This window comes from Eublepharis macularius, chromosome 5 (genome assembly GCF_028583425.1).
Source record: "Eublepharis macularius isolate TG4126 chromosome 5, MPM_Emac_v1.0, whole genome shotgun sequence".
Classification (NCBI taxonomy): domain Eukaryota; kingdom Metazoa; phylum Chordata; class Lepidosauria; order Squamata; family Eublepharidae; genus Eublepharis; species Eublepharis macularius.
In genome coordinates, this window is record NC_072794.1 from 129,205,716 (window position 1) to 129,229,850 (window position 24,135).

A 24,135-nucleotide genomic window follows, 5' to 3' on the forward strand; every position below is an offset into this window, starting at 1 on the left:
CTCCTACAAAATCCATTAGCCATATTTTAAATCTATCTGCTAATATTCTTGCAAATACTTTGTAGACATTATTTATTAACGAAATTGGTCTATAATTTTTGACATCGGTTAATTCCTGTGTCTCCTTTGTTATCAAGGCAATTTTTGCTTCATTCCACGTATCTGGAAGACCTTCTCCTTTCAATATGTCATTCATTACAACTCGTAATACTGGTACAAGGTCTTCCTTCATTGCTTTATAAAACTTCGCTGTAATTCCATCCGGTCTGGGTGCTTTACCTATCTTTGCCACATCGATAGCTTGCTTAATTTCTTCTTCTGTTATTGGAGCATTTAGCTTCTCCTTCATATTGGTTGATATAGTTGGTAATTCTATTCCCTGTAGATATTGGTCTATATTCTCTTGGGCTATTGCTTTTCTTTGAAATAATTTTGCATAATATTTATAGAAAGCTCGTTTAATTGTTTGCTGGTCTTTTAGTTCTTTCCCTTCTTCGATTATTCTGCTAATTATTTTCTTTTCTCTTTTTTTCTTCAGTTGCCAGGCTAGATACTTACGAGGCTTATTGGCTCCTTCAAATGATTTTTGCTGTAATGTCCTCAATTTCCATTCTAGTTCTTTGTTTTCAATTGCTCTTATTTGCTCCTGTAATATTTTGATTTCTTGTACAATTAATTTTTTCCCTGGTTTCTTCTTTAATTCCTGCTCTTTATTACGTAATTTCTCTTGTATCTCTTGACATTTTTCCTGCTTCCTTTTTTTATCTCTATTGTTTAATGTAATTAATATTCCTCTTATCACTGCTTTATATGTATCCCATACCATCTGGGTTGAAACTTCATTGTTTTTGTTGGTTTGGAAAAAATATTTTGTTTCTTTCTGCATATATTCCATATTTTCTTGGTTCTGCAACAAATCTTCGTTTATTCTCCATCGTAATTTCTTCTGTCCCATTGTAGCTTTCCACAACAATGGATTGTGGTCTGAACTCACTCTCGGCATTATTTCTATTTTTTTTGTCCGTACAGCTAATTCTTTTGTTGTCCAAATCATATCGATTCTTGAGAATGATTGATGTCTCGCAGAGTAGTACGTATAGTCTTTACCTTTAGGATTTTCCTTCCTCCAAATATCCTCCAATTTTTCTTGTTCTATTAGTTCAATAAAGATTTTGGTAGTTTTCCTGATTTCTGTTTGCCTCCCTTTATTTTCCTGTCCATTTGCAGGTCCACAACCCCATTAAAATCTCCCACCATTATGATCTGATCGTATGAATCTTGATCTAATTTGTCTATTATTTCCCTGTAGAATTGATCTTTTGCTCCATTGGGTGCATATATACCTATTATTAAGGTTTTCTTGCCACTTACATTAATTTCTACAACAAGATATCTTCCATTTTGGTCCCGGAGAATTAATTTAGATTCCAGATCCTCCTTAATATACATTACTACTCCTTTTTTTTTTTTTGCTGAGGCTATAAATTCTCTTCCTAATTGTCTGTTTTTTAAGAACTTAACATCTTGGTCCTTAATATGTGTTTCTTGTAGACAAATTATATTACAATTTGGTTTCTTTAACCAATGAAAAATGGTCCTTCTTTTTTGTGGTGAGTTTAGTCCATTTACATTCCATGATATTAATTTGTACTCCATCATGTTATTTTCTTACTGATCTAGGAAAGTCATTAGCATTTTCAAAAAGGAACAACTCCATTTCATGTCTTGTTTTAATTGTGACTCTCAAACCCTTAAATTGAAAACTCAGCCCTTCTGGTAATTCCCATCTATATCTGATATCCTTCTCTCTCAACTTTTGAGTCAATTCTCTGTATTTTTTCCTCTCTTGGAGAATTCTTCTAGGTATCTCTTTCATTATCTTGATCCTGCTCCCCTTCAGTGATAGGGGATTTTCAAAATACCTTTTGATAATTTCTTCTTTCATTCTTTTCGTTATTAACTACACAATAATGTCTCTTCGTAGATTCTTTTGTTGTGCATAGGCAGAATTGACCCTATACACTAGATCCAGATTTGCTGTGATTTCTTCTGGTTGCTTGTTCAAAAATTCAGCTAGAATATCTGTTATCTGTTCTTGCACACTTTGCGTAGTTGATTCTGGCACGCCCCTAAATCTTAGTTGTCTTTCCGTTGTCTTGCATTCCATCACTGCCATCCTTTCCTGTAATGCTTGATTTTCCACCTTTACATTTGTAGCTAGATCATTGGTTTTCTGTTCCACTTCTTGCACCTTATTATTTGTTGCTTGTAATTCATTTTTAATTCCATCCATGTTCTTGGCCAGTTCCGCTACTTCCGTTTTGATTATATCTTTTAGATCCTTTACCAAAATTTCATGCATCTTTTGTATTGATTGATTCAATTCTTTATAGCCTTCTGTAACTTTTTTTTCCAATCCTTCAATTGCTGCATCTACTGTGGCTTGCCATTCTTTATCTATCTTTTTCGTCATACTTGGACTCGGCTTGGTGCCACCCCACGTGTCTGCTCTCTTTCTTAGATCCATTTTGCCTTCTTTTCTTTTTTCCCTCTTAATATAATTCGCTTTTACTGGCCTCGCTAAAAAAATTTTTTTTTCAATTTAGTCCCAAAATGTCGGGCGCAATTTCTCTATGGTATCTGGAATCACTTCTTCCCTCAGTTAAAATGCTGTGCTTCCTGTTCCTTTAATCCCAGTTTTCTCGTGATATTTTCTTTGTTTTGCTTCCGTGTCTTCTTTCTTCTTGCTGTTTTTCCGGCTTCCTGTTTTCTTGTCCCCTCTAGACACAAGTTGTCTCCACCTCTTTCAGTCTTGTCTCATCTTGCGATGTTTCGTACGCTATTTCCCAGCTCCCTCCTCCTCTCTCGCGCTGGTTATCTCTCTTCAAACCGCGTATGCATAAACAATACTATTTATCACTCTTTTTGTCCTTAAAAACTTGCCAAATTGGAGATTGCTTACTCAATAATTGTTCCTTATTGTTTCCTCTCTTTAATTAAGCCTTTATAATACTTTAATTTTTGGTCTTTTTTCTCCATTTTCATTTAAAAAGTCCGATAACAATCTTTACCTTATGTTGTTTTTTTGGGTTGTCTGTGTTATTTCCTCCGTTTATAGTTGGTCAAAGTGGTATTGAGGCTTGGTTTCTGATGATCTTATGCCAAATTAATGACTCCAGAGGTACTGCAGAGTTAAGTCGCTCGCCCTTCTCCGAGGGGACCTCAAGGTGATGGGGAGAATCCTTGATTCAGAACCCCCACCACCACCGAGATCACACGCTCTCGGGGTCGCGTAGCGTTCTGGACCCCCTTCTCCCTGAAGGGGGAACGGTAGCAGGCGTTCAAGCACCTCGCTTTCCAAAAACAGTATCTCGGATAGCCCAGCTCCCTAGGCTACGTCAGATCGCCATTAATCCCAAACCGGAAGTCTTAATCCTTCTGTTCAGATTCCTAATCACCTTTCTCCATAACCCCCTCCCCCCCAACACACACAGATTGAGGAAAGTCTAGTCAGCAAGGAGTAGTAATTAATCACCAGATATTGGTGGGAGAGGGAGGTGAAAGGGTTGAGTTAGTAGGCATTGGAAATAAAGTGCCAGGGATTAAGAGAGTGGCTGTAGGCCACATGAGGAAACACTGGTACAGTCCCCATTTTATACCTGCCTGTCAATAGACAAGCAAGAAGCAGCTTGGTACTGAGTGGCCATTTCACTCACCAAAGCTTCTCCTGCAAGAGGAGTATTCTTCCAATTTAAGCAGGTTTTTGTTGGCAGAAGCTTCTTAAATTGGAGAAACTGTTCAAACTTTGCTGAGAGGAATGGTATATCCCGCTATCATTATTTGTATGTTCTTTTTTTTAACAAACCACTCTTTATTAATGTACTAACATTTAAACTTTTAAATTAGTCCTGTCTCTTCTGGCTTGCTTGCATGCTTTTCATTTATACAGAACTCTTAATTAATACCCTGGGTCTGTCCTTTGCACTTCTTGCTTGCTTGCCTACACTTGCTCAACAATCACAACCTCTCTTCTTTCTTTTCCAGGAAAAGAAGGCCAAGGAGAGAGTGCTGCAACACTTCCTTTTCCCTTTGTGGGAAGGAGAGGAACAACCAGCTCCCACAGTCCTGGTGGATTTCCTCACCATCATCAGGCAACTCGTGCCACATCGGAAGAGAAACAGCCCTTTGGTCCTTCACTGCAGGTAGGCTCCTCTGCCCATCAGTGGATGGTGCTTGGTTGTTACTCTGAATCTCCCCGGACTAGTGATCATTAAGTCAGCGTCACCAGTTGCTGTTGACAGATGGCAATACAAGAATTATCTGCTTACCCTCTGCTGGTTCTTGCCTTTTCCCAGTTCGGGAGGTGTGGCCCAGATGGGCATGCTGATTGCCTTGGACACCTTGCTACAGCAGCTAAAAGGAGAGAAAAGTGTCGATGTGTACGGGGTTGTCTTGAGGCTGGTGAGGAGCTGCTGCCTGATGACTCCGACACTGGTATGTAAGGGGCAACAGGCTGCGTGAGCAGCAGTGTGTTGGAATATATGTTGCAAGGTCTGACATTCAGTCATTATGGGGTTAATATGTTTATCTAGTGTTTCGGTTGTTCGTGTTGACCTGGAAGAGAACCTGGCACAGAGCCAATAGCCTGGAAGCCCAGAAACTGAGATGTGTTTGTAAACTGTTATTGGTCAATAAGTCAGGTGATTTTCTCTCAGGGTCAAGAAGACAGAGGAAGAATCCCCATCATTCTTCTTCTCCTCATTGTTCTCGTGGTCTAAGTATGTAGCATGCAACAAGATGTAGTTCATACAGTTTCTTGTTGTGTAGGAACCCCGTGTACCTTTTCCTTTAGAAGTAAATGTTTTTAAGAGCAAACAGACGTTTGACTCTTTATTGATTCAAGATCCATTGCACCTCTGATTTTAAACTATTTTAACCCATTTTCCCCAACAAAATTGGTAGCAGAGCGATGGTTGTTGGGATGTTTGCAATGCAAGCAAATGATTTTTTGAATGACAAAAGATCTTTAGAGAGAGAGACTAAGCTAATTAGGCACAAAAGCTTGAATTTTTTAAAACAACTTTTTTTCTCTGCACTCTCCTGCACTCAATTGTAATCAGGAAAGGAAACTTCAGATCATGCTGTCTGAGAGTTTTGCTTAGGAACTGGTTCGCATTGAGGAACTGCAGCTGAGGACCATTTTTTGAAGGATTTTTCTTCTCACTCTTGGAGCGGCAAACACAAACCGCTGCAGCTGGCAGCTTGCAACCGATCTCCCCAGCTCAGCCTGAGAAGGAAGCCTTTCACCCTGAGTGTGCCTGATTCAGCCTGCCTGAAAGAATACCTTCTAAACTCCAAGATGAGCAGTCCCAGTTCGTCAAATCAAAGGAACGTGAGTACATGCAAGCCCATTGAACCTAGCCCAGGAGGGTTCAGTATGCCTTACCTAAACTGGAATAATTATAGCTGGTGGCTTACTGAACTAAGAAATCAGCTGCAATTGCATGGAGCTGCTGATGCATTACTCAAAGATGTCCCAGCAGATCAGGAAGAGAAAATTGCCTTCCTTAGGCAAGATGGCTTGGCAAAAACCTTACTTATGAACTTAGTAACTCGCCACGAAGTGCCTAGCTTGCATACCCTGGAAACTGCAAAGGCTATGCTTGAACGTTTAAAGAAAAAGTATGAAGGACAAACGTCCAGTAAAATCCTGTACCTAAAGAGCCAGCTGTATGATTTTAAAATGAGAGAAAGTGATTCATTGCCTGCCCAACTGAAAAGGCTCATGGCAATCTATGGTCAATTGAAAGATCTGGGGAAAGTGCCTGAAGATGAGGATGTTATTGCAGCAATTCTGAAAGGCTTACCCCCTAGTTACAAAAGTCTTGTGCTTCATCTGAGACACCAAAAGAATTTATCACTAGAGGATTTGTTGTCAGTTTTGAAAGAGGAAACAGATGCGAGACAAGCTAATGATCTAGAGACTGTGTCTGATGGAATGGCTGTTTTAAGTCTGAAAGATGGGCACAGAGGCAGAAAAATTGTTTCTCATGTGGGGGAAATCATTTCTCCAGAGACTGTATATCAAACAGGGCACATGGCCAAAATGCTATGGCTACTGGTTCACATGCTCACTATGAAAGAGTGCCACCTGCTGGCAGAGGGAATTATAACAGCAGAGGAAATTTTAACAACAGAAGGAATTTCAGACCTCAAGCCAGAAGAAACCACTTTAATGCAATGAGAGGGAATGGCAGATATGCTCAGAGAAATGTTGAAAATGATTATTTGTAAGAATTTGTGATAATGAGGATGTTGAAAATAAGAAATTGTTCATATTCGATAATGGATCATGTATACACGTGTGCAAATACCGTGAATCCTTTTGTGAACTTGATACTGAGAAAAGACTCAGACTTTTACAAGCAAATAAAGAACCACTTCATGTGGAAGGGATTGGAATAGTGCCAATTAAGATGCTTACAACTACTGGATATATAGTGGCTGTTAAATTACAGAATGTAGCACTGATTCCTGAAGCAGCAGAGAATTGGATTTCAACTAAGAGACTTGTAGAAAATAAGATTCCCAAGAAGAAACTCGGTAAAAGCATGTTTGTTGGTGAGAAATCTAGCGTTGAATTTGTGGTGGAAGAGAGAGATGGATTTCATCATCCTGTGGATGTTAGTGAAGACTCAGAAGTTGTTGATGATGGTGAAGGACACATTTGTCAAATTAGTCAAGGTGTTTGTGATCACCGCAGATGTTTGTATTGATGGCATGTCAAATTAAGAAACCATAGTGAGCAGTGTTGATAAGTTGTTGAAGGACTGTGGAACTTCTGTTCCTGTTTGTGACAAGGCAAAAGAAAGATGTGACACGTCTTAAAGCAAAGGGGACTGGCCCAAGCTACACAGGGAAGCCCACTACTCATAATGAGGAATTTCTAGACTGTGTACTCTGACCTTGTCGGCCCACTAGCACCATCTTTTGGCAGGAACAAGTATTTTGCAACTTTTACTGAAAGCAAAACAAAATACAGCTTTGTATACCTCATGAAGAGCAAAGATGAAACACGAGAAATTCAAATGCTTTGTTGCCACAGTTAAGAATAAGTTTGGCAAAGCACCTCAGAGTCTACGTACTGATGGTGGTGGAGAATATTGCAATGCAGAATTTAAGAGATTTTTGGAACTTGAAGGCATTGAGCACAAAGTAACTATACCTCAATCGCCACAACAAAATGGATATTCTGAGAGATTGAACAGAACTATACAGGAAATGTGCAGATCTATGCTGATACATTCTGGACTGCCTAATGGATTATGGGCTGAAGCTGTGAACACAGCTGTTTACCTACACAACAGAGAACCTTTCAAAGGTGACAGGCATCACTCCATTTGAAGCCTGGTTTGGCAAGAAGCCAGCTCTGAAGCACATCAAAGCTTTTGGTTCCAAGGCCTATGCCCACATACTGAAGGAGAAGAGAGGAAAGCTTGATCCTCGAGCTGAAGTTGGACTAACTGTAGGATATCCTACTGGTGAAAAAGGATACAGAATTTTCAACCCTCAAGAACACAGAGTCAAGGAACACAATGTGATGCATGTGGATAAGAACCATTTGCCACATGCTTCTAATGCAACTGAATCCACAGTGACAACTGATCCAAATGATGCAGAGACTGCTCCTGAAAAACTGGTCAATTGGTTATCTGCAGTGACACCTGGGGAACCGGCAAGTCCACCTTCTCAAGACCCAAACAGTGACACCCGGGGAACCGACAAGTCCACTCAAACAGAAGGGGAAGCAGGGACTGGACTAGAGACAGAAGCAGCAACCACTGTGAGACAATCAAAAAGAAGCAATAAAAGAAACCCACCAAAGAAATATGGATTTTGTGAAACTGTGAGACTTCTAAAAGAACCTAAGGATCTGGATTTGAGGCCACCTGATGCTGATCCCAGTCTCCAGGAGAAACCCAAAGGGGCCTCACCCTCAGAAGGGGCAGAGGCAGGGATCCTGAGACAAGACGGGGACACAGGAGAGGCCTGGCCAGATGATAAAGAGACCATCATGAGACACTCAGCGAGAGAAAACCAAGGTGTCCAACCAAAGCAGCTCGGAGATGCAAAACACTACCTTGGAATACAGCTTGAAAGACTTGAAGATGGAACTTTTCTCTTGACCCAGAAAAGAAAAATACTGAACTTTATAGAATCTGTTGGCATGAAAAACTGCAATGTGTCAAGTGTACCACTTGAACCTGATTACCTGAAAGAAAGGGATAGACAACCACTTAGGAATGTTGGTGAATACAGAGAACCAGTTGGAAAACTTCTGTACTTGAGCAAAACGACAAGACCTGATATTACAGCAGCTGTTGGCATCTTATGCAGAAAAGTAAGTTCTCCTAATCATCATGATTGGAACACGATAAAGAAACTAGCAAGATACCTGAAAGGAACAGCATACCTCAAACTGAGAATTTCACCATCTGAAAAGCCAAGATTGTTTGGATATATGGACGCCAATTGGGGAGGAGAATTGAGTAACCAGCGGATACTGATTCTTTTATGGAGATGGACTGATAGACTGGACTAGTCTAGTAGGAAGCAAACTATAGTAGCACAATCTACAGTGGAAGCTGAATGTGTGGCAGCTGCAAGTGCCTGCAGTGAACTAGAGTAGATTTTTAACTTGCGAAAGGACTTTGGAATAAACGAACCTATACCCGTAGTTATGTTTGAGGACAATCAAGCTTACATCGCCATATGCAAAGGAGAAAGTATCAAAGCAAGAAGCAGATCTAGTGGGCTTAAATGTGAACTTGTGAGAGAGATATGTACCAGAAGGGACTAGTCGCGATTGACCATTGCTGCACAAAAGAAATGGTGGCAGATATCCTGAATAAGCCACTGTCTAAAACAAAGTTTGAATATCTTCGTGAAATGTAGAATATGTTTGATCTCAATGCTGATATAAAAGATGAATAATGTTTGTTAAATATGGATACATAATGATTTCCATGTTAGACTTTGAGAAGGGGTGTTGGAATATATGTTGCAAGGTCTGACATTCAGTCATTATGGGGTTAATATGCTTCTATTGTTTGTGTTGACCTGGAAGAGAACCCGGCACAGAGCCAATAGCCTTGAAGCCCAGGAAACTGAGATGCGTTTGTAAACTGTTATTGGTCAATAGGTCAGGTGATTTTCTCTCAGGGTCAAGACAGAGGAAGAATCTCCATCATTCTTCTTCTTCTCCTTGTTCTTGTGGTCTAAGTATGTAGCATGCAACAAGATGCAGTTCAAAGAGTTTCTTGTTTTGTAGGAACCCCGTGTACCTTTGCCCTTAAAAGCAAATGTTTTTAAAAAGCAAACAGACATTTGACTGTCTGTTGATTCAAGATCCATTGCACCTCTGATTTTAAACTATTTTAACCCATTTTTCCCAATAAAATGGAGGGCCTAAACTAAGATTTCCGTCAAGGCCAAGGATGGCACTGTGCCATTCTAGAGTCTGCCCCCTGCAGATTCACAGGGCTCTCTGTCTTAGAAGTAAGCTGAAGAACTCAGTGGATCTGTATGTGTTTCTTCGTTATCTGCACTGCTACCCTTGTGGTTGTCAGTGGTGGGTGGCATTCTAAATGAGATAAGAGAAGGAAGAAAACATTAGCTGAGGGGGAGGACAAAAAGTCTCAATAGCAATTTTAGCAGGCTACCTTTTGCTTGTTCACCAGCATGGCAGGAAGTAGGCAAGATGACTCAGTTACTCTGATCTTCCATAGCAAACTCTTTGGACGTTCCATTAGAGCTTCCTCCAACACACACACACACACACACAAAGCCCACCAGCTCTCCCACATCCACAGAAGGTGGGGAAAGGTGCCTTTCATGCAGTCCCCATGAAAATGTTTGCATCTGTTTTCTTCAAAGTTCCTTTGTTCAGGCTTTTGCACACAGTCAAGCAAGGCATTCTCAAGTTGTTTTGGGGCAGGTCACATGCTCTCATTCCATGAGATATTCTATCTATATATAGCAAATAGTGGGGAAATTAACAGAATCTTATGGAAATTTATAGATTAACAGTTTTATTGTGGCATACCCATCTGTGAGACAAAGCCTACTTTGTCAGAAAATAAGGGAAACTGATGCTGCTGTTTGCTTTTTAAAAATGCAAGCACTCCAGATGTGTGCTCTGCTCTAGTGTAAGAAGGCAGAAACCAAAGTCCACACAACATGCTACAGAGCAATAAATCTGCTACTTAGAGCTAAACCACATGAGATGAATTACACAAGGACACTCATGTGAAGGGAGACGCAATGTTAGCCGGAAGTGTAGTCTGAATTTTACCTCTCTCTACAGAGCTGGCTAGATTGCTCCTCAGAGGGTTTGTTAATTTCACCTCTCTACAGAGCCATCCAAGATTGCTCTCCAGAGGGTTTATTAATAATTGACAGAGCCTTTGGAGAGGCAGAGGAGAGAGGTGAAATTAAAACTACATTTCCCAGCTAGCATTGCATCTTCCTTCACTTGAGCATCCTTGTGTAATTTGTCTTGTGTGGTTTAGCTCTTAGGTGTAAGCTGGCATGCATTCTTGTAGCCTTAAGGTGCTTTCACATCAGCAGATTTTCCTGAAGTTTGAGGCCAATATGTAGTGTCACTAGAGGACACCTGGTCCAAATCCCATATGTAACACCATATCGACTTCTACTCTAACATGAAATACAATTCACATTGCATAGATTTTACTTATAAATCCCCACTACCCAACAGCAATGCATGCATGCGCACGCATGCAATTACTCAAAAAAGGGGAGGCATAGCAAAGTAAGCTGTCCTTCAGGATCAGACCAGTAGTCCATCTAATCCAGCCTCCTGTTTCACAGAGCAGCTCACCAGTTGCCCTAGAGGGCCAAGAAACAGGACACAGAAGCCAGGATGTTGCCTCCTAGCACTGGTATTTAGAGGTTAGGTGCCTGTGAATATGAAGTTTCCTTTTGGTCACCATGGCTAATAGCCATTGATGGACTAAATCTGTCTGTTCCCCCTTTGAAGCCATCTGTTCATGTATCACTGCTATATCCACTAGCAGTGAACTCCACCATTTAATTACTTATTCAGTAAAGTAGTATTTCCTTTTGTTTGTTATTAATTTACTGTCTATCAACTTTATTGATTATACTCGAGTTCTAATATTATGGTAAAAAGGTGAACAAGTTTCCTATATTCATTTTCTCCTCCCCATGCATAATTTTATAAACTATATCATGTCCCCCCGCAGTCATCTTATTTCTCATACAAAAGGTGCTCCAGCCCTTTAATCTTCTTGGCTGGCCTGTTCTGCACTTTTTTCCTGTTCTACAATATCCTTTTTGAGATACAATGAGTAGAACTGTGCATACCACAGGCCCAAGTGTGGCAAGGAAGTGGCCTTTTTGGATCTGAGTGCTTTCCATACTACAACATAGTCCCTAAGTATTGCTTTATAGAAGCCAGCTGAAGGAGAAGAATACGGTTCTCCCTAGTAATCAAGTTGCTTAGCCATGAGGGTGATCACTTAGTTTGGCCTTGCTTATGCTTTAACCATAAGGTACTTGTAAAGGGTTCACACTGTGGTTTAGTGCCCCTGCTTTTTCTGCTTCTTTAGTAGTTTGCTTTCGCTGAACATACATGCCACTTTACTATAGATTCTTGAGTTTCTTGGATCTAATTCCTGGCACTCTGGGATGTGCTTCCCTTTTTCTCACTGGAATATCACAAACTCTTTGATTGCTTATAAGAAATGACAGCAGAGCTACCCCTTCACTGTTTGGGCATCTCTTTACTTTCTTTATTTTTCTTTCTAGGATAAGTACATGTATCTATATGAATGCATTAGTGACACCATCACCCAGAAACAAATCTAGGTCTATCACAGGACCTGGCCTCCACTCTCTGGGAGGCAATGGGAGAAGCCTGGAAATGAGCAAGAGCACAGCAGGACTGTGAGCATGGACGGAACTCAGATGTTCTCCTGCAGAGATGGGCAGCTGCCCCAGCGGACCTGTTCGGAAACCAAGTGCAGGACGTGGAATAATGGGAGTCAAGCACAAGGAACCTGTGATGTTCCTGCCTCCTGAGATCAAGGAACTTAACATGTGCATTCAGCAAACAGCAGCACCCCATGGCAAGAGCAATGCACCTTTCATAGAGGACACACAGCTGGCAAGAAAAAGCCAGCCTGCTAGTCCCTCTTCAGCAGTCTTGGAACCCTGGGCTCCCCAGCACTTATGCAGGCAGAATTAGTGGCCAGTCTGATAATGGAACCCAGATGTCTGATAATTACCTAAACCTAAGATATACTACATTCGGGACAATCTGTGCAGTTCTGGAGGGTTTCATGTAAAATATTGGACATAGTCAGAGAAAGTACAAAAAAGTGACGAGTAAGCAGGGGCCTCTTCTTTGCAAAAGCACAATCGAAATAAGCATTCTGTATACAAATGATGGTTTTTCAAACCATTACATTGATTAAAGATGACTGTGAAGGAAAGACAAAGATTTATAAAAAATTCTGTGTGATGTGAAGAGAGAGAGAAAGATTAAAACAAGGGGGAAATGTTGAGTCAGAACCAAAAATTTTCAGTAATCTAATGGAACTGGTAGGAAGCTGAGAGAGCTACAAGAAGTGCTTTTTCACAACCTACAAATAGCCTATGGAATTCAGTGCTGGGTGGGCGTATTCTGATGATGATTTACATAGATTCTTAAAGTATTAGATAACTTCCTGAAAGTTAGGTCTGTTCAGAGAGGAAATTATATAGAGCTGGCTGCTGGATCCAAACAGAGGGGCCATTTTGCCTTGCTTGTGACTTTCCCTAGAATATGTGGCTATACTCTGTTTAGAAACATAAATTGTTGGTTTGATCGAGTACCTTTTTAATGACAGTTGCCTTGATCCATATAACATATGCTGCTCCCACGAAAGAACTCTTCAGTGCCAGAGAAAAGTTTTAGGGCCATAGTAAATCACTGACATCCCCTGTTTCTCCATAACCCCTTCTTAGTCTTGAGGCCCAAGTCATCTCCTGTGCTGCTCACTCTACAGCAGAGAACCATGGGAAATGTTGCCATTTCCTGCCTGTGGGGCACCTTTAAGGCCCAGAGCTGGATCTCGTTCAGAGCTAGACTCTGTATCTAGGTCTCTTTTTCCTTCCATTGAAGGACAGACAGGGTCTTCTCTTCCCAAACCATTATCTAGGAAGTTTGACACACACCCTCCCTTTACTTCTTTCTTTGGTCTATTTGAGCCCAATTCTTCCTTTAATTTGGCTTACCTTCAAATCATTTGTTTAATTACTGCAATTTTAAAAATGGGAGTGAGAGAAAGCGCAAATAAATGTGGTGTTATAATGGGAATAAGTTATTCCAGCTTCTCTGAAAGAGAGGGGGAAAGGGAGGAAGTAATTTTGTTATAATAAATTATTCTTTAAAATGAAATAGTTGCATTTCTTTCTTCCCCTTGTTTTGATTTTCTTCTGTGGTGGTTCAAAATATTACTGTAGAAGAGCTCAGAGATATGAGTGATATTCCACTAGAGGGCAGTACTACAGTTTGTTTCTATGGAGTTTCCTTTTCAAAATTCAGGTGCTTAAAGAAAAAGGATGGCAAACCAGATTTTATGCTGGAACTATACATTACATTTAGTTTCTGTTATTCTTTTCCTCAATGATTTTTTGAAACAGTGCAACAGCAAGAGAAATGCAGTTTAAGGAGTGGGGAGGGCGGCTTGTGACAAAATGGAATATTTATGTTCTCCCGGTGATACTTTCTCACAGAAAATTCCTACTCCCAAGCCACTTTTTAGGGAAACTGGATTGGGGAATATTTATAGGTACCCAATGGGGAGATGTCTGATTAACTGTTGGCTTTTTTAGAATAATTGATGCATCTTCAAATATGTTCTGTACTTCAAGCCTGCAACACATCCTATTATACAAATTCTGCAGATATACATACATACATACATACACACATACACACACATACACACACACACACACAAACACACACACACTAAATTTCCAGCCTGATGAAAAATTCTGGGGAACTCAAAAGTTTGGTTTGCTACTTTGTGATATTTTAATTTGTCCTAATAATGAAGTATTGCATTGCTGCTGTTTTTGGAATTTTTCTGTGGATCAACATGGCTCCCTTCAATCTTTGTTTATCACTTGGAGGTGGGACAGGTTTGCCTAATGGACATAGCATGGAGGTGTAATCTTTCTCCCCCAAAACATTATGGGATGAGGTTGATGAAGAGAATAGTATCTGATCCAGCCAATGGGTATCAGCAAAAAGTCACCACAACTGTCAAAGACTGCTTTCATTGGTCTAGATTGGCGTGGGGATTTTCCTTATACTGGTAGCATTCCTATCACTTAGGTGTAGTTATCAGTCCCAGTTTCTCGTCTACAGCTTCTTTTGCATCTCATAAAATCATCACCCTTTCATCATTTTAATTGGGTGTTTGGGATTATGGCATGCACAGGAGAAGCATAGCAAGCGGGGTATGAAAATGCACAACTGCCATTTGAAATAAACAAATTAAAGTGCAAAGGAAAGACAAAATATTGCTCTTCATAAATTACTGACTCCAATTAGTTCATAGTGATGAACACTGTAGGGAAGGTATCAGACACACCCTGGAATAAAAAGGAACAACCTGCCTTTTTTCTTTTGAAGCATGGAGCTGTTGGGATGATGCAAGAGAGTGCCATAGAACAACATAAATATGTTGAGGCCCGAACACTTCAGCAACACTGCAATGCCAGCTAGAACCAAGGCAACTTGAGGACTGTAATTTTTCTGGGTTCACAGATAAGCCATTAATCATCCCATGAAGCCTTCTAAACAACCTTGAAATGTACATGTTATGGTTGTATCTCAGCCTTTTTTCTAGAACAAACTAAAGTCATGTGGTCTTAGGGCAAGTTATCAAAAGACTAATGCTCTGACAAATATAAGATTTATTATAAATTCTATCCCTGCAATGAAAGACAGTTACAACGGCAAAGTCAGCTCACAATCTAGCCTGATTGGTCACAGTCAGGAACACATAACTAAATTCTCTGCAGTCCAATTTACAATTAATAAAAGGGGGGTGGAGGGGGTACCCATGGTCATTTATTAACTGTTTCTCCATAATACTTCTGCTCTAAAAGAATTCAGGGAGGGCTGTCTGTAACATTCTAAAAAAAAAAAGAAGGAAAATAAAACATCTTCACCTGCTCCTAAATCAATTAATCCATTAATGATTAATACTTTTCCAAATTCAAGTTAGGGATTAATTTCCAATGTAGTCCAAACCTCTAGGACTTAATGCTACCTGAAACTATAACCTAGGATGCAACAGGCTTAGAGACCTCTTTAAAAACCTATCCCCTTCTCAATAGATCAGAACATCTCTTCCACTTCTCTCCACTTCCTCCTACTTATTAGAGGCAGGATACAATGTGGAATACCTGAAATACTTCAGGAAGCTTGCTGAGTTCTTAGATGCTTCTTTGCTTGAGACACCTATGGCTACTTACACTACTGGTACACCTGCTTCTGCTTGTGGCAAACCATGATCAATTACTCAAAGTGCGGGGATCCCCTACGCGGATAGTCCCATCTAGGAGCAAGGTTTTTTTTCTTCCTTCCCAAACCTATGACACATATATTTTGACAACTAGATTTGTTTGTGAATCAAACAGAAAGCAGCTAGCGTAGAAATCTGTTTTATCACTCATGGTTAGAAACAGGTGAGGCCATGCCAACTCTTTTCCTGAGATGCCAACTTGCAACATATCCTAGGAAGGTAGAAAATTCAACCACAAGTGCACAGTCCAGCTGCACATCTGTCAAAAACACAACCCCATTTCCCTGAAGCTTCTGGGGATGATATGCAGACAAAGCAGGTGGGTGGGAGGCTCACTGTTCAGAGTGAGTCTTAGATTTCTGGCTTTGTTAAGTTTCATTCTTGGAGAACGGCCTTAAGAAAAGGAGGCCCTGAAATGGAGATCAAAGCTAGGGAGATCACTCTAAGCCAAGGAACAAAGGTCCCAGATAGTGTCTGGCTCCCAAGAGCATCACAATTAAATAGAAGGAAAGGAGAGACTAGAAGCAATTGGGAGTCCACAATGGGAAAAATACAAGCAACCTGAGCTGAGCAGGGGGGTGTTGCCAGTAAATGGGAGACAGTTACAGTCCAAAGGAACAAGACAGAGCTCAGTCACACACTTTCTTCCCCCCACCTGCTGCCCCAGTCCAGCCTTTACTGGGCCATTAGAATTGCCCAGAGAAGCTCCTATATTTTTAACAGTTGCTTGACATGCAGAAACTCAGCAGATACAGCTTTCCCCAGCATAAAGATACAGTGAGACAGAGAGCTTCTTCACCTGCTGCATTTTTGTGTGAAGTTGTTGTTAACAGCAAAATTAAAGCTGTCAACCCTAACCGCAAGTCTGGTGAATGAATTGCCCCAGCTTTGTAATGGGTTTCCTCACTGCATTCTGGCTCTTTTGATCCAGCATTGTCAGAATTCAAATACTGTAGAAAGCCTCAACCCCCAGCTTATGGACTTCTACCCTAACTCATCTTTCTCACTATGGAACAAAGGGAAACTGAGGCAAAAAGAAGCTAACAGTAATATCCTCCTTAGACTATATGCACATTCTAATGCTTGTTTGCACATGTACATTGCACAAAGATGGTTGCACACACAGACATACATTAAGGTCTTAGATCACTGTGGATCTGACTATCCAACACGACAAAAGAAATATTCATATTTCTTAATGACTGTTGGGATATTCAGTTCCTCAACAGGCACGGTTATGGCACAGTCCTAAATATGTTGACCTGATTTTAAGTTCCAGGCACTTGTTTTCCAGATCATCACCCACCTGGTGTCTACTAAAGATGGAGGCAGATCACAAACTGTCTGGACATTTTAAAAGCTTACTTAGCAACAGGGTTTTTTTTCTGGGAAAAGAGGTGGTGGAACTCAGTGGGTTGCCCGCAGAGAAAATGGTCACATGGCTGGTGGCCCCGCCCCCTGATCTCCAGACAGAGGGGAGTTTAGATTGCCCTCTGCACCGCGGGGCCACCAACCATGTGACCATTTTCTCTGCGGGCAACCCACTGAGTTCCACCACCTCTTTTCCCAGAAAAAAAGCCCTGCTTAGCAATATGGTATAGCTCTCAGTAGACAGTACTGCCAACGCTACCTTTGGTCACTGTGGCTCCGTCTATCCTTCATGAGGAATGGTAACATTTATTTTTTATTTTATTTATAAAATTTATTACCTGCCTTTCTGTCCTTATCAGGTCCACCAGGGCAGTTAACAAACATACGTACAAAAACATACCTTAAAAATCAATACAACATCCTTCAAATAATGAAAACCAAGTTAAAACACACATACAACAAAATACGCATACATAACAACAAGAAAAACAGGGCAGGAAGAATGATAGATCTTTAGTCAGCCTTAAGTTTCAAGGAATGGTTCTGGCCAAGCATCCATCAGGGCTTGGAAAAGAAGACCTTCTTTCCTGGCTTAAGGGGTTAGCAGATGAGTGTCTATATGAAAAGAAAGCACAGTTTAGATGCTGGAAGAGACGGGGAAAGGAGAGAGCCGCTCCTGTGAATGGGCTGAAGCATCTTAAAGAATGCAGGCTCTCTGGGGATCTGACATGGGGTCACAGATCTGTTCCCATGTAGGAGTGCCTCTTTACTTCCACTTTGCTCTACCTGTATATTTAAAACTTATACACATGCAACAAAAACACCATGTTTCCAGTGCTCACTGCTCCACAGTGAACCACTCCAGGTAAACTGTGTGTGGGCCCATCACACACTATCTGTCTAACCTGCCTGACAGGTAGGAGGAGCAGAGAATGATGTAAGCTGCTTTGGGGGCCCTGTTTGGGAAGAGAAAAGAACGGTATAAATGAACTGCCCCCCTTCCTGTCTCGCCCTGGCCTGGCCACGGTAATCTATGCAACAGTCACCTCTAGATTGGATTACTGTCACTCACTCTATGAAGGCCTACCCTTGAAACTGATCCTGAAACTCTAACTGGTCCAGAATGCGGTGGCACAAGTCCTGACTGGAACATCATGGAAGCCCACGTTCAACCTGTGCTACGTCAGCTACACTGGTTTCTGGTGGAGTGCCAAGTCAGGTTCAAGGTTCTGGTATTGACCTCTAAGATCTTGAATGATCAGGGACCTGCATATCTTTGGGACCAGCTTCAACCTGCTGGAACTGTCTACTGAATAACATCCATGTCCTGTGAGATCTAATTCAGTTCCACAGGGCTTGCAAGACAGAGATGTTCTGCCAGGCTTTTGGTTGAGGACAGTGACAGATGTTTACATTTACAAGCAAAGGAATGTTTTGATTGCCTTCACACTAATTGCATTCTGTCTTCTTGTGATATATGTCCTGTTCTTTCCCCTCCCCTCCTCTTCTGTATTTGACCAGTTCGGATCAGGCATCTGATGAAGAGAACTTGATTCTCGAAAGCTTATGCTACAATAAAATAAAATTGGTTAGTCTTAAAGGTGCTACTGGACTCTTTTTGATTTTGCATCCTACTGGCACTCCCTCCTTCTCCCTCTGCCTCCTCTTCCTTCCTACCTCCTTTTGTTTGTGGTGGGGCAGTGATAAATTTTGGAATCTGAAGTACTATCGCTACTCTGAGAATGTTTTAACTATGGATCATTTAAATTGTTTATTATTTATGAATGTTTTTATCAGTTTGGATTATCAGTTTGAGAGCCAGTTTGGCATAGTGGTTAAGAGTGCAGGACTCTAATCTGGAGAGCAGGGTTTGATTCCCCACTCCTCCACTTGAAGTCAGCTGGGTGACCTTGGGCTAGTCACGGCTCTCTGGAGCTCTCTCAGCCCCACCCACCTCACAGGGTGTTTTGTTGTGGGGATAAGAATGACATACTTTGTAAACCGCTCTGAGTGGGCGTTAAGTTGTCCTGAAGGGTGGTATATAAATCGAATGCCGTTGTTGTTGTCATCATTGTCGTCGTTGTCATCGTCGTCGTCGTCATCATCATCATGTTGTTCAGCACCTTAAACAGTGTGCATTCAGGAGTAGGGCAATGTATAAATTGAAATTATAAACAAATAAACAAACAAATAAAGTGGTAATGCATCACTCAAGCTACGCCTGTCTATCTAAAGACATAGGGGGTCCCACCCCCAGGTGACAATAACCATTGGTAGAAAGAGCCTGCAGATACGATGGGCTGAACTAAACAGAAGTTATTGCCAAATTTTACAAGGCACGAAGGCAGGGCAGGCAGGGCAAGAGTGATGAGAAAGGGTTAAATTTCAACACAGTCCTCCCCTGTTTAAAGGGTCAAAATTTATCAGTGCAAGCACGAATTGCCAAAGCAATGCCAACACCTCAAAATCCCTCAAAAGAGTTTATGAAACTAAAAAAAAAATCTGTTCTTCCAAGGATCGCCAACTAGAGTTACCAACAGGATAGTTTTAGGTGGGTAGCCGTTTTAGTCTGCAATAGAACAGCAGGATTTGAGTCCAGTGGCACCTTAGAGACAAGTTACCAACAGACATGGAGAAAAAAAATATCCCATCCCTTTAACAGAGGGGATGTTATTTACCAAGCAATGCTATTTACCTCCATGCCATTGAAAAGTTTCAGCTGTCCATTTCCACATGTTACACCTCTGTCAAAGAAACAGAACATTTTTCTCTCTAGGCAATTGGCAATCATACCTAGTTTATATCCCACCACCCTAGGCACTGCCTTTCCCCTGTGCCACAGTGTTAATTTTTCTCGGTCTGGGAGCTGCCCTGAAGTAGCCATCTCACACAGTACGGCCACTCCTTCCCCTCTTAAATATGAAGGACAGTGATATAGTGATACTGGCACCAAATGGATAAGAATGAGTGCGATATTCATGGTTGCAAAAACAAGCACTTTTATGAGTAATTTGGCAAGGACCTTATAAAAAGAAATATGGCTATGAGGCCACACAATGTTTTGGACAAATTCTGTTAGGGTAAATGAGATCCAGATGTATTTAAAAATCTGATTACTGTCATTTATTTAACTAATTATGGTTTGAACAGATCTCTTTAGGCCAGATCCTCATGGATCATCTATCCTGATGACAGAATAGATCATTTTCAGCGCCTGGGCTGGTATAAACCAGGGCTCCAAGTGATCAGATCATTTGTAGAGCTTCGTTTGCTGCTTGGAGTGAGTCAGAGCAAGTAGAGCAGAGTTTCCAGTCCCAACCTGTATACACAGCAACCAGATACCCACTTGAGCTCACTGCTCTCACCCACCAGCACAGAGATAAGGATTGTAGACAAAACATTATTGTAGAGATTTTAGTGCCTCATATACAGGATGAGCTCTTGACATGAGAGACGCAACGCTGGAATAAGTTCATGTTTACATTGCTGAGCACTTTTAGCAGCCATTATTACTGTGATTGTACCTACCAACAATGGTAGGAAATAGTGCTATACAAAAAAACAGTAAATCATTCATTCCAACACTAAATAAATTTACTTAGATTAAATAAATCTAACTCAATGCAAGTTATTCCAAAGAGTCACAGAGGGTTGCGGACAATATACCCATAGCCAATATATCTGGTCCTGTTCACAACTTTGCAATGAACACATGTATATCTTGCACGTACAACCACATATCTGTTTATAATAAGCAGTCGACATAAATTCATATTACCAATCAAACCTGGCACCAGTACCTGGGGAAATGTGGGGTGTCAATCACACAGTCAGCTATATATGTGTTGAATGTAAAATGAGAATTACTCAATGCATAAATAAAGAAATATCAACTGTACATACATTGTACATGCATTCAGTATAACTTGTGAACAAGGCTTCTATGAACAGGTAATGGATACAGAAGGGGAAGCAGGAAGGTTGCATCTGCTAGGCCTCTCCCTGCCTAGGCACATGCAGCCATATATCGGCACAAAGGGTAATTTCTATCCATGCCTTTCCAGAATCTTGAAAAGCAGCATTTCTGATTGCATGGACAAAGTCTACACCCTCATAGTTTGTATGTGTGCAGGTTTTATAATGATATGAGGCTTTTTGCACCCAGGTAGGGGTGGGCCTGTAGGTGCAGTCCCACTCCCTCCCTCCACATGTTGCCTATATACAGATGTTTTACTATTCTACCATTGTTGGTTTTAGACATTTTTGAGGAGGAAGTATTTTGGTTATCATTTGTTACTATACTAGTGGCTAGTAAAATCCACTTGTGGGACATCAAGAATACTTCTATAACTCCTCTGTCTTTAATTCTTCAAAAGTGTACATGCAACCAGTGAAGGAGAAAATGTACCACAGGACCTATCCCATCAGCAGCAGCAGCGGCGTTTGGAAGAGGAGTTATTTGAGGGGATAAACATGCCATTTTCTTGGCGAAGCAAAACATGAAGAAACTGGAAGTGAGATTAGCACCCTGATTTCCATAGCCTATTGTCATGTATCTTTGAATGTGGAATATAAAGTATTTATAAAACATCTGGCTAAACAATGTCTCATGTGGAAGAACAACTAGCTGAGTAATGGCTGGTGGAGTCTGGGAAGGGGAGTTTGGTTCGGGGGATTATAGACTCAATGCACACTATAGATATAAAGTTTTGTTAATCCTGGAATTGTCGTTTGCTGAGGGGAGGATCTGTGGTTCAGTGGTAGAGTGGCAATTTCTGGATTCACCTGTTCAAAGGGATTAGGTAGTAGGTGGCATGAAAAAAAACTATCTGACACTCTGGAAAGCCACTACCAGTTTGAGGGGCCGGTGCTGACCTGGATGGTCTGACTTGGTATGCAGCATCTTCACATGTTCAGGGTGTTTAGAAACCAGCATCAGCCACTCCCTCATATTCCTTGGGAAGAGCTGGTCTGCCGTGCAGGTATAGTGCAGTTCTTCTGGGCCCGATTCAAGGTGCTGGTATTGACCTGTAAAGCCCTATATGGTTTGGGTGCAGCCTTCCGCAAGGACGGCCTTCTCCCATATAAAACTACCCATCCACTCCGGTCATCTTCAGAGGCTTTGTTTCCAATGTCCCCTACTATCTGAGGCTAGATGGAATTTTGTATGATGGTGCCGAAACTTTGGAACTCCCTCCCCTGGGAGATTCACCTGTCTCCCTCTGTCATTATCTTCCTTCAGCAGGAGAGGACATTTTTGTTTCCTTTGGCATCACCCCAGTAAGCTCTTATGGACCTCTTCCCTGGTTTGTGTGTGTGTTTATATGTATGTTTTTTTTATTGTATTTATATATACATTTGAAATAATATTTTAATGTTTCAAATGTTTTGAGATTTGTTGTTCACTACCTTGGGGACCCTATTTTGAGTGGAAAGGTGGCTTGTGTTTTAAATAAAATAAATAATAAATATACCCTATGAGAGCAATGGCCATGGCCTACTAACACCAGTAGGAATTAGCCACTGGTCATCTACCTAGGCAATTTCTTGTGTGACTGACTTGAAATGGATCTTTATGGGCAACTGTGTGGGCTGTCCGTTTCACAATTTCATGTTAATTGACAGCAATGGAGCTTGTTGCAACAGCTTCCTATTTTCCACTTGCCTCAGAGCCAAGCTAGAAGTGACGATTTACACTTGAACAGCAAGTGAACAGACTCACATGTATTCCTCCCTGTCCACTTGCACTCCACTCCATGTAGTGATTGAGTGGAGTGCAAGTGAACAGGGAGGAATACATGTGAGGGCCAAGCTACACATGACGAATGACACTTGAACGGCAAGTGTATTTCTCCCTGTTCACTTGCCCTCCACTCAATCCACTTGCCGTTCAAGTGTCATTCGTCATGTGTAGCTTGGCCCTGAGTCTCTTCACTTGCCGTTCTAGTGTAATTCATCACTTCTAGCTTGGCCCTCAGACAACTAAAATTACCACTGTAAGAGCTGTTCTCTTCCTTCCTCCTTTTTGAGTCACTGCTATGCTGGAACATGGAAAGAAGGTCATCCCCTGGATTTGACAACGTCTGCCCTGTCACATGAGTCTTCACCCTTGGGGAAAGATACAGGGTGCTATGTCTGAGTTCTGATATCACTGAGGCATGATTTCTTTTTCCTAAACAGTTTGTAGACATAAAGCAAGGCGCCCACCACTTACTGCTGGCAGGAGCGGCATAAGAGTTTCTGGGGCCCGCGTGCGCGCCCCCCGGACTGCATAATGATGTCACTGTGTGTGACATCATCATGCAGCAAGCTGGCCCCATTGGCCGGCAGGCGGCTGGGACAGCGCACAGAGGCTGCTCGCGCTGGGGAGGTTCTGCACGTTACCCCAGACGCCTGCTGTGCCTGGCCCGCGGCTGCTGCACCTGGCTGGGGGTGCAGCGGCAGTGACACGGGATGTGAGGGCTGGCAGGCTGCAGCAGCTGTGGGTGCAGCCTGCCAGCTCACAGAGTGCACCCCTGCCCCCGGCCCTCCCACCAGCGCCTCCTCCAGCGCCTCAGCGCTCGAGGTAGTGGCTGGATCTGCCTCAATGGGCGCACTGGCCCTGACTGCTGGATGCAATCAATTCAGGACCTGCAACTACTATTCTCAGCTAGTTTATTAAGTTATTATTAGCTCTGGGCATTCTGCATGCACCTCCAGAGCATCTTCAGAGTCCTTGCTCTACCTGGCTGTAGGTAGACTGAATGCCGTTTCTCCCTGCATGATGTCTTCAGTTCCCACTTTCTTCTTTGGGCACTTGTTGTGAATGCAGTTGCTCACATTCTTGTGGCTTGGCTAGAAGCTCTGCATTTTCTATGTTCCAAGTGCACAAGGCAGAAGCTCTGGCGTCTGCCTTCAGGTTCTTCAGAAAGCAGAGCAAAGCTTGTTGATAAGCAACGTGGGTGGAGATGAAGGGAAGCCAGATGCCTGGGGCTTTGTGGATTGCTTGCGTTCTGTGTGGCTTTGAGAATGACACAGGGGAGCCATTTGCTGTACCAAAAAGAGATGGAAAGAGTCCCTGAGTCACTGCTCCCAGCAGGGCCATCCAGGGTTTAAATGCCACAGGCAGGCCTGCCAGCAACTCCTGGGGCCATTGAAA

General features: G+C 41.8%; 1 protein-coding gene across 2 annotated transcripts in view; it reads left to right on the forward strand.

Moving 5' to 3' along the window:
• Positions 1–13,483, forward strand: part of LOC129331276 (receptor-type tyrosine-protein phosphatase V-like) — a 72,543-nt gene extending 59,060 nt beyond the window's left edge. For both annotated transcript variants that reach the window (XM_054981728.1, XM_054981729.1), the window contains exons 35-37: positions 4,045–4,202; positions 4,356–4,494; positions 11,851–13,483. In XM_054981728.1, coding sequence (XP_054837703.1) covers positions 4,045–4,202; positions 4,356–4,494; positions 11,851–11,910 — 357 coding nt within the window. In that variant the 3' untranslated portion in view covers positions 11,911–13,483. The remainder of the gene's footprint in view (positions 1–4,044; positions 4,203–4,355; positions 4,495–11,850) is intronic.
• The last annotated feature ends 10,652 nt before the right edge of the window (positions 13,484–24,135 follow it).